The 11,434-nt window shown below is 43.8% G+C and overlaps 1 protein-coding gene across 1 annotated transcript in view; it reads left to right on the plus strand.

Annotated features, from left to right (window-relative positions):
- The window catches only part of LOC129840985 (zinc finger protein 473 homolog), a 34,624-nt gene extending 28,969 nt beyond the window's left edge, over window positions 1–5,655 (plus strand). Inside the window, exon 7 of the mRNA XM_055909063.1 lies at window positions 1,263–5,655. Within this exon, the coding sequence (XP_055765038.1) occupies window positions 1,263–2,183 (921 nt within the window). The 3' untranslated portion in view covers window positions 2,184–5,655. The remainder of the gene's footprint in view (window positions 1–1,262) is intronic.
- The last annotated feature ends 5,779 nt before the right edge of the window (window positions 5,656–11,434 follow it).

Consider the following 11,434-nt stretch of genomic DNA (forward strand, 5'->3'; position numbering starts at 1 on the left):
AAATGTGCTTTTCAAGGATATTTCAATTACATTTCTAAGTGATCCCAAACTTTTGAACGGTGGCGTACGTGGACACACCTACAAATGAGTGGATTTGGCTATTTCAGCCACACCCATTGCTTATAGATGAATTAAATCGAGCAGTCATGCAATTTCCATAGAGAAACATTGGCAGCAGAATGGCCTTACTGACGAGCTCAGTGACTTTCAACGTGGCACCGTCATAGGATGCCACATTTCCAACAATCATCACATTCATCAAATGTCTGCCATGCTATGTCTGCCCTGGTAGGCCACACAAGCTCACAGAACAGGACCTCCCGAGTTCCAAACTGCCTATGGAAGACACACCAGCATGAAATGGGTTTCCATGGCCAAACAGCTGCACACAAGCCTAACATCACCATGCGCAATCCCAGTGTCGGCTGGAGTGGTGTAAAGCTCGCCACAATTGGACTCTGGATCAGTGGAAACGTGTTTTCTGGAGTGATGAATCACGCTTCACCATCTGGCAGTCCGACGGACAAATCTGGGTTTGGCGGATGCCAGGAGTATTCTAACTGCCCCAATGCATGCTGCTGACTATACATTTTGGTGGAGAAGGAATAATGGTCTGAGGCTGTTTTTCATGGTTCGGGCTTGGCCTCTTAATTCCAGTGGAAGGAAATCTTAATGCTACAGCATACAATGTCACATTCTAATCTAGATTAATCTGTTTCTAACTTTGTGGCAACAGTTTGGGGAAGGGCCTTTCCTGTTTCAGCATGACAATGCCCCCGTGCACAAAGCGAGGTCCGTTAAGAAATGGTTCGTCGATCGGTGTGGAAGAACTTGCCTGGCCTGCACAGACCCTGACCTCAACCCGATCGAACACCTTTGGGATGAATTGGAACGCCGACTGTGAACCTGGCCTAATCGCCCAACATCAGTGCCCGACCTCACTAATGCTCTTGTGGCTGAATGAAAGCAAGTCCCCGCAGCAATGTTCCAACATCTAGTGGAAAGCCTTCCCAGAAGAGTGGAGGCTGTTATAGCATCAGAGGGGGGACCAACTCCATATTAATGCCCATGATTTCAGAATGAGATGTTTGATGAGCAGGTGTCCACATACTTTTGTCCATGTAGTTTACTTAAATCACAGTGTTTGAGATGGGCTTGAATATGGTTTGCATTTTATACTATCATGTCATGTTTCTGTGTGTACGGTAAAGACTTTCTTATATACATCTTTATTTGCTCTTCTCTACATTTTGTGTTTACAGTCTGCAGTCCATGAGGACCTGCTGATATCCGGTGTTGCTGGCGGGAGAGACTGGACCTCTGAAACAGGTGGTCACAAACCTTGGCACCGGATCAGAACCCTGGATCAGGAGCCTTCGCTCTTACGTCCCGAGTTGGAACCAGGACCGAACCGCGAGGGACAGAGACTCCACCACCACACAGAACACAACCAGTGGACAGGTGGACTGAACCACCTCAGTCCTGGTGGTCATCAGAGAGACAGAGGCTCCAGTCAGGGATCCAGTCTGCAGCCCAGACCCTTCTCTTTACAGTCTCAGTGCAGGGATGGAGCAGGGCCTGGGGCTGATAGAGATCGACCCTCCTGTTCCTATGATACAAACACCACAGTATCCATGATGAACAGAGCAGGTCACCCTGGGATTCAGCCTTCACAGAGAGTAGTGGTCGACCCCTCTGGTGGTAGTCTATCAGCAAGTCTGTCTTCTCCTTCAGAGTCTTGTCAAATGCCTGGTGAATGGGTTCAAAGAAAGCCTGGACCTGGGTCTAGCCTTCCTCAGTTACCTCATGGTTACCCCACCAATACAGACAGGGTCAGGATGGGCATTCACCACGAGCGGTACCTAGCCTATAACACAGCAGACAATCCCAACAACACCCAAACAATGGCTAGAGGTCAAGGAGGGAGCTCAAATACTCCTGTTTCTACCTTCTCTGGTGTCATTGGGTCACAACGTGGGAGGCCGAGCGTTAGGACCGACGCCAACAAGCCGTACGCCTGCCCCACGTGTGGGAAGTGCTTCGCTGAAGCGTACTATGTGAAGATGCACCAGACCGTTCACACCAAGGAGAGGCCCTTCAAGTGTAAACTATGTTACAAGAGCTTCTCCTTCCTGAGTAACCTTATCAGACATAGGAGTGTCCACAATGGGGAGAAATCGTAGCAGTGTGGCTTGAGATGTAAACAGCGGCTATCTGGGAACCGTTCTTTAGCTGACATATTATAGTAAGAGGGTAATCAACCACATACCCTTCATTAACCATTTTGTTAATTTGTCATTTGAAACAGGCTTGTAAATACCTTGTTTTTAGAGAAACCGTAAACCTAGAACTAGAACAGTTGAATATTTACCTTACTGAGGTGAAGTAGTCATATTATTTTATATTCGGTTCTTGCTAACACCGCTCTTTCTAAACAAGTGTGCTCTCTGCTTGAAAGATACTGATCGTAGGAGATCTGATGTTTAATGTCATAAGAAGTATTTCAAAGAACAGCGAGCATACCTTTTTCATTTAACCACACCCTTTGAGGTATGACGCAAACCAATTAGATCGGTAGGTGGAAACCGGAAGAGATGACTCTGACACAATGGCGGAAACGGATGTTTTGTTTGAAACTGCTGGCGAGTGAAGATGACAGTGAGAATTTCACTGGCAAAAAAGAAAGGAAACAAGAGAAGTAAAGTTGTGATGTAAAATAGGAAACGGTTCTTTGGTCGAGGTGAAGGTTTTGGAACAATGGAACTTGGGAGATCCGTTTGAAGTCTCGATAAATGTCATGGATGCGTTGGGTGAAGTGGCGTTAGTGAGAGAAGACTTGAAATAGACAAGATGGCGGCGTACACATTGTTGGATTACTTCATGGAGCAAAAAAAGTATTTATTTTAATAACAGAGCATTTTCATCTGAATTCAAACGGACCCCTCGCAACAGGACACAGACATTTTATGGGACTCCTGTTTCCATGAATCGAGGACGAAGACAATATCACCAAACTAAAGTTGGCCGAAAATGATCTGTGCTACACCAAACAGTACTTATCCGGTAACACCCATCAATGGATACCAAAAGTCTTCGGATAAATCACATCTGGTGTAACAATCTGTATCTCAGGCAGTACAAGGAATCCTGTACCCTGAACCTGTGTAGGGATTTGATTTGAATTGGACTGTGAGTGACTGAAGAAGTGGGATGGTTTTGATTTTTCTATATTTTTATTTAGTCTATTGTTGTTCCCCCCCTTTCCCACAATGGATTGTAGAGGGTGAAAACCCTCACACAGGGGGAAAACCCTAAAGCTGCCGCCAACACCTCCTTTAGATGCACTTGAAGGTCCACACGGGAGAGAGGCTGTAAGCCTGCACGTACTGCAGGAAGAGGTTCTCAGAGAGGAGCTACCTCAGGATACACCAGCAGAAAAATCATCCCACTCTATATCATAGAAAGTAACCATTCCACTCGATAGCTTCTGACGTTTAGATTAAACTCTTCATTAAAGACATAGATTAATTTTCGTTGTCAGCAGAAAATATCATTTGGTATAATGAGAGTAGCAGATTTCAGTGTTGAATATTCCTGGGTAGGATATTGCATCCAGACATAAAGTATATTTTATATTGTGTTTGTACTGTATAGGCTAAATGATGTTCACAAATTCATTTTTATTACTTCCATTCAACTAATTATTTTTTTCTCCTAAAGACACTTTTAATGAGAAAATGAATGCAGTTTATCAAGTTCATGCAGTTGTTTTGTTTAGACGTGTGTGTGGTTCTATTGCTAATACTCGTTTCAATGTGTCACTGTGGGATTTGCTCGAGGGCGGATTATTTGTTTGAAGTATCCAATCACACAGCATTTGTTGGAGACAGAGAAGTCGAGTGGCGCTGGTCGACAAGGATTATCCCTCATCTTGGTAGCCCCTCGATGGCCAGGGAAACTCTGGCTAGCGGAGATCAATCTCCTGCTTTACATCGAGCCCTGGCAACTACTGTTACGCAGGGATCTTTTGACCCAGGCGAACTGAGAGATGTTCCACCCTCACCCAGAAACCATGGCCGGCTGGGCCTGGCCTGTGAGAGGGTACATCTGAATGTGACATGCTTGCTTCTCTGAGTCATTGAGGCTATCCAGAGTGCAAGAGCCCCTTCTACACGTTCACTGTATGGAAACAAGTGATGCGTTTTTGATTAATTGGTGAGACCAAAAACAGATTATTCCTTACCAATGCTCTGTATCCGAGGTTTTCTGCTTCTCGCAGGACTTTTTGGACATAGACCTTGACAGTGGAGAACGCCTTCCCTATCTAGCCACTATCTCGGGCCTGTCATATAGGCTTCGACAACAACACAGTAGGGAACACCCTCTGTTATGTTGTTTCATGAAGGGAGCGCGTCGCTTATGCCCAGTCTCCAAGCCTTCAGCCCCGTCTTGGGGTCTGTCTATTGTGCTTGAGGCGATTTCACAGCAACCTTTTGAGCCGCTTGAAAACTTAGTTGAAAAATCTCTCCTTCAAGATGGCTTTGCTGATTGCCCTTACATCCGGAAAGCAAGTGAGTGAGCTGCACACACTGTCAGTCCACCATTCGTGCCTACAGTTTGCCCCGGGGTTATCCAAGGTAACATTGTTACCCAACCCTGCCTTTGTGCCGAAGGTCAGCAGCAATTACAATTGTCTCGCCTTTCCACCCGCCACCCTTCACTTATATGGAAGAAGAGCGTCTCCACCGTTTATGTCCAGTACGTGCTTTATGCATCTACTTAGATAGAACGAGAGCATGGTATAAGAGTGACCAACTCTTTGTGTCTTGGGCATCTACTTAGATAGAACGAGAGCATGGTATAAGAGTGACCAACTCTTTGTGTCTTGGGCATCCCCCTGTAAGTGCTGATCTAGAATCAGATTTGCCTTTTAAATCATAAGGAATAAGACTGTTTAGACAGGTGGGGACCTGATCCTCGATCAGCACTCCTACTTTGACGCTTTGTGGATACAGGCCAGGGTCTTCAATCATTTTAAGTGTGGGACCACGCCTTTGAATTATCAAACCATTCAAGTGTCAAGTAATCAAATCGACTTACATGTTTGTATAGTATCAAATGAACTAAGACGTTTTGCATAGTATCAAATCAACTAACATGAGGTTCTCTGAGGGGAGCTACCTCAGGACACACCAGCAGAAAACGCACACGGCCCACGTGTAGAGTGATATGTAGTACTAGTTCGTTTATTTGTAGTTCATTCTGGTGGATTTGGATATTGTAGGGAACTGGATGAGGTGAACTGGTGAAATAATGAGTATGATGAGGCAGAGTAGATGGTGATGGTGTCTGTAAAAATGCTTCATTGATGAAGAGTGATAACTATGTCCCTTTTGGTTGAGACCGGTGTTTTATAGTGAGATAATGATGGTGCCTTAATTCATGTTTACTTGACATGAAGTAGTGAAGCTGAATGAAATGTAATGTTGAACCTTTTCCAAAGTATTCAAAAATGTATTATATCAAAGCGAGGGTACCAGGTTTACAGAAAATATAGTGTTACCATAGTGTCACGTATCGGTTTGTGCAATAAAAGTACTGTACTTCATGTTATGTGATTGTATGACCATTTTGTAGAAATTAAATACAAAATTGACTCCGTATGGACTTGGTTATTTTTTTATCATTGCAGGGACTGAGTTTCCCTTATCTGAGTCTAAACAAAACATTATACATCATTCTTGAAACGACACATATGGAAAAAACATATAATAATAAACTCAACTGACTGTGGTTAACATTTTATAATATCATGTGTCTGTGAGTACAGCAAAGACTTATCTAAACCTTTATATGCTCTTCTGTACAATTTGTGTTTACAGTCTGCAGTCCATGAGGACCTGATGATATCTGGTGTTGCTCACCACAGTCTCAGTGCAGGGTTGGAGCAAGGAATGGGGCTGAAAGAGATTATCCCTCGTGTTCCTATGATACAAACACCACAGTGTCCACGATGAACAGAGCAGGTCACCCTGAGCTTCAGCCGTCACAGAGAGTTGTGGCAGACCCCTCCTGGTGGTAGTCTTTCAGCAAGTCTGTCTTCTCCTTAAGGGTCTTGTCTAATGTGTGGTACCTAGTGTGTAATTAAGTCCACAATCCCAACAACACCCAAACAATGGCTAGAAGTCAAGGAGGGAGCTCAAACACTGACCACATGAGAGTGGTGGCTCCTGCTTCTACCTCCTCAGGTGACGTTGGAGGCCGAGCATTACGACGGACTCCGACAAGCCGTATGCCTGCCCACGTGTGGGAAGCGCTTTGCTATGGCGAAATATGTGACGCAGCACCAGACCGTTCCCACCAAGAAGAATCCCTTCAAGTGTTTCTCCTTTCTGAGTATCCCTATGAGACATAGGAGTGTCCACAATGGGCACTGGGTAGTAGGTAGGAGTTGCCCTTGATCAGATATTTTGTCATCCTCCCCTCTATCAACTTTCATCATGTCTTTTATGTGTATTATTGTTATAAATCTCCCATGGCTGTTGCAAACATTGTCACTCAATAATTGACTTACTCAGCCACACACTCAAAGTTGGATGTATTTATACTGATGTACACTCACATATTTATTTGGACAGTGAAGCTAAAACTTTTAATTTGGTTCTATACTCCAGCATTTTGGAATTCAGATCAATGTTTCATTAGGCGACAATACAGAATGACACCTTTTATTTGAGGGTATTTTTATACATCTGTTTTACCGTTTAGAAATGAATCACTTTATGTATCTAGTCCCCCATTTGAAGGTGTCATACAGTGCATTCGGAAAGGATGTTTGTCTATGGAAATTGCATGGCTGTATGCTCGATTGTATACACCTGAAAGCAACGGGTGTGGCTGAAAAAGCCGAATCCACTAATTTGAAAGGGTGTCCACATACGTTTGCATATAAAGTGCATTCAGACCCCTTGACTTTTTCCAAATTTTGTTACCTTACACTGTAAGGTGTCAAACTCAAATACCCAGTGGGCCAAAATGTAAAACCTGAACAAAGTCGCGGGCCAACATTGAACAAATGAACCTTTTAATATGGACCCAAACAAGTTTTGCTTTAACATTGAATATGGAACAAGCATCGCTTATTACCATACAATATATAATTTAATAGTGGAGACATGCAAAATCGAATTTTAAATGAAAAAACACATCAATGGCATTCATTTATTAAATAAATAAAATTTAAATAAAAATCTTATGCCTCTTTTCTATTTGCAGCCTTCTGATTTAAATACCAAAATAAACTTTTTCCACTGGCTAATCATTTTACAAATAAAATGATAATAAATCAATCAACCATTCAAGCCCATGCCTTGTAGCAAGAAAAAGTGCACAAAGAAAACGTTAGTTATTGCACACTGATCTAATCTGATGTGCCCAAGCCAGATACCTGGCATCTCTTCTTGCTAGTTGCTAGTTCATCAATGTCTGGGCTCAGGCTCTGAGCTGAAGAAATCTACTGTGTTCCTGCTCAGGCTCACGTTTGAAAATGCTTACTTTTTCTCTGGGCATACGATGTCACAAACGTTCATCATGCACTTTTTCACGAACTCTCCCTCATTAAAGGGCCGGGCTGATTTTGCGATCTCTGCTGCCACTATATAACTAGACTTTACAGCAGCCTCACTTTGTGATGTGGCTTTTTTGAACATATTCTGTTGTGAAACCAAACTTCTTTTCATCTCCTCTACTTTCTGGCTCCTTTGAGTCATGTCCAGGTCCTTGTATTTGTCATGGTGTTTCGTTTCATAGTGTCGTCTAATGTTGTACTCCTTACTTACAGCCACGTTGACTCCACAAACAAGACAAACAGGTTTGTCTTTTACATATGTAAACAGATATTCTGCCTCCCACTTGTCCAGAAAGCTCCAGAAAGCGCGATTTTTGGGAAGGGTAGCGCGCTGACAGTTGTAGCGTCTATGTTGCTATGACTTCTGTCACAGAGGAGAGGGCGTTTCTGGGTCCTGTCCTGATTGGCGCGCGAAAACAACAACAGAGCATTATGTGATTCGTAGTATTAGCGGTGAATGCGCTGTATAATACCGTTGGGCCAGCTCTAGTAGTAATTTGGTATTGTCTCGCGGGCCAAATATAATTACCCCGCAGGCCAAATTTGGCCCGCGGGCCAGAGTTTGACACCCATGCCTTACAGCCTTATTCTAAAGTGGATTATATTGTTTTTTCCCCTCATCAATCTACACACAATACCCCATAATGACAAAGTGAAAACAGGTTTTTAGAAATGTTTGCAAATGTATTACAAATAAAAAACTGAAATATCACATTTACATACGAATTCAAACCCTTTACTCAGTACTTTGTTGAACACATTTGGCAGTGATTACAGCCTCAAGTTTTCTTGGGTATGACGCTACAAGCTTGGCACACCTGTATTTGGGGAGTTTCTCCCATTCTTCTCTGCAGATCCTCCTCTCAAACTCTGTCAAGTTGGATGGGGAGCGTCGGTGCACAGCTATTTTTAGGTCACTCCAGAGATGTTCGAGCGGGTTCAAGTTAGGGCTCTGGCTGGGCCACTCAAGAACATTCAGAGACTTGACCCAAAGCCACTCCTGCGTTGTCTTGGCTGTATGCTTAGGGTTGTTGTCCTGTTGGAAGGTGAACCTTTGCCCTAATCTGAGGTCCTGAGCTCTCTGGAGCAGGTTTTCATCAAGGATCTCTTTGTACATTGCTCCGTTCATCTTTCCCTTGATCCAGACTAGTCATTGCAGGGACTGAGTTTCCCTCATCTCAGTCGAACCAATTTTCTTGAATCAACACATGGATTTTATATAGTAATAAACCCCAATGGCTCCATATTGTTAGGTGCTTGAATTTGTATTAGAGATGGGCTTGACTATGGTTGACATTTATAATATTATGTCATGTTTCTATGTGTACAGCAAAGAGTTTTTCATATAAACCTTTATGCTATTCTGTTCAATTTGTGTTTACAGTCTGCAGTCCATGCAGAAAAAAGTAGTAGCTGGTCAATTTCCACAAGCGCGTAGCTAAACTTCTCAGCTGTTTTGGTTCAACCAATCATTAGGGTGTTTTTGTTTGACCCACGAGAACGTGACCAAAGCCATGACTGAAACAGGAATACATTTCCCCTGGATATTTACAAATAAATGTGATATTTGAGGCTCTCTGTCACTAAGTGATTGTACAATGTACACCTGGGTTGGGCTCAATTTGAATTGAAGGCAGTCATTTCAGGAAGTAACCTGAAATTCCAATTCTATGATTGAAAAGACAGCATCTATTTTCCATTACTTCTCAATAAACTGAAAAGGAGAAGCGATTTATGTCAAAAGTAATAAAAAAATATACACTGCTCAAAAAAATAAAGGAAACACTTAAACAACACAATGTAACTCCAAGTCAATCACACTTCTGTGAAATCAAACTGTCCACTTAGGAAGCAACACTGATTGACAATAAATTTCACATGCTGTTGTGCAAATGGAATAGACAACAGATGGAAATTGTAGGCAATTAGCAAGACACCCCCAATAAAGGAGTGGTTCTGCAGGTGGTGACCACAGACCACTTCTCAGTTCCTATGCTTCCTGGCTGATGTTTTGGTCACTTTTGAATGCTGGCGGTGCTTTCACTCTAGTGGTAGCATGAGACGGAGTCTACAACCCACACAAGTGGCTCAGGTAGTGCAGTTCATCCAGGATGGCACATCAATGCGAGCTGTGGCAAAAAGGTTTGCTGTGTCTGTCAGCGTAGTGTCCAGAGCATGGAGGCGCTACCAGGAGACAGGCCAGTACATCAGGAGACGTGGAGGAGGCCGTAGGAGGGCAACAACCCAGCAGCAGGACCGCTACCTCCGCCTTTGTGCCAGGAGGTGCACTACCAGAGTCCTGCAAAATGACCTCCAGCAGGCCACAAATGTGCATGTGTCTGCTCAAACGGTCAGAAACAGACTCCATGAGGGTGGTATGAGGGCCCAACGTCCACAGGTGGGGGTTGTGCTTACAGCCCAGCACCGTGCAGGACGTTTGGCATTTGCCAGAGAACACCAAGATTGGCAAATTTGCCACTGGCGCCCTGTGCTCTTCACAGATGCAAGCAGGTTCACACTGAGCACATGTGACAGATGTGACAGTCTGGAGACGCCGTGGAGAACGTTCTGCTGCCTGCAACATCCTCCAGCATGACCGGTTTGGCGGTGGGTCAGTCATGGTGTGGGGTGGCATTTCTTTGGGGGGACCGCACAGCCATACATGGGCTCGCCAGAGGTAGCCTGACTGCCATTAGGTACCGAGATGAGATCCTCAGACCCCTTGTGAGACCATATGCTGGTGCGGTTGGCCCTGGGTTCCTCCTAATGCAAGACAATGCTAGACCTCATGTGGCTGGAGTGTGTCAGCAGTTCCTGCAAGAGGAAGGCATTGATGCTATGGACTGGCCCGCCCGTTCCCCAGACCTGAATCCAATTGAGCACATCTGGGACATGTCTCGCTCCATCCACCAACGCCACGTTGCACCACAGACTGTCCAGGAGTTGGCGGATGCTTTAGTCCAGGTCTGGGAGGAGATCCCTCAGGAGACCATCCGCCACCTCATCAGGATTATGCCCAGGTGTTGTAGGGAGGTCATACAGGCACGTGGAGGCCACACACACTACTGAGCCTCATTTTTACTTATTTTAAGGACATTACATCAAAGTTGGATCAGCCTGTAGTGTGGTTTTCCACTTTAATTTTGAGTGTGACTCCAAATCCAGACCTCCATGGGGTGATAAATTTGATTTCCATTGATAATTTGTGTGTGATTTTGTTGTCAGCACATTCAACTATGTAAAGAAAAAAGTACTTAATAAGAATATTTCATTCATTCAGATCTAGGATGTGTGATGTGTTCCCTTTATTTTTTTGAGCAGTGTATATATATTTTAAATTCAAATCCCTTCCTGAATTGACTGACTGCAATTGAAATTGAGCCCAACCCTGGTGTACACACATCATGTTATGATTTCAGTTTGTGAGTGTGTGATATGGGGATTAGAACAGATGTTTATTTCGACATTATAAAGAAAACCTTTCATAAACAATGGCATTGCTGCCATGTTGATCAGAGCCTTGCTGTTGGAAAAACACATTAGTTCGCAGATACACCTCCCCTGACTTAACTCATCGACGGTCGTCAACTGATATCTGTGGTGCTGCTTGTGGCAACATCATCTCGCTGAATCTACCTTTAAAATATAAAGTCAATTTATACACCACCAAACTTTGTTGGAAGTGTTTTTGAGAAAGTTGCTGCTTGAAGTGCAACCATCCATTTAAAGTCTCACAGTTTTCACCACACACAGTAGGTGGCAGCAATACACCTTTTTGGTGTAGCCCAACTTGAAGAAGTAAACAGA

This window comes from Salvelinus fontinalis, chromosome 42 (assembly GCF_029448725.1).
Source record: "Salvelinus fontinalis isolate EN_2023a chromosome 42, ASM2944872v1, whole genome shotgun sequence".
Taxonomy (NCBI): Eukaryota; Metazoa; Chordata; class Actinopteri; order Salmoniformes; family Salmonidae; genus Salvelinus; species Salvelinus fontinalis.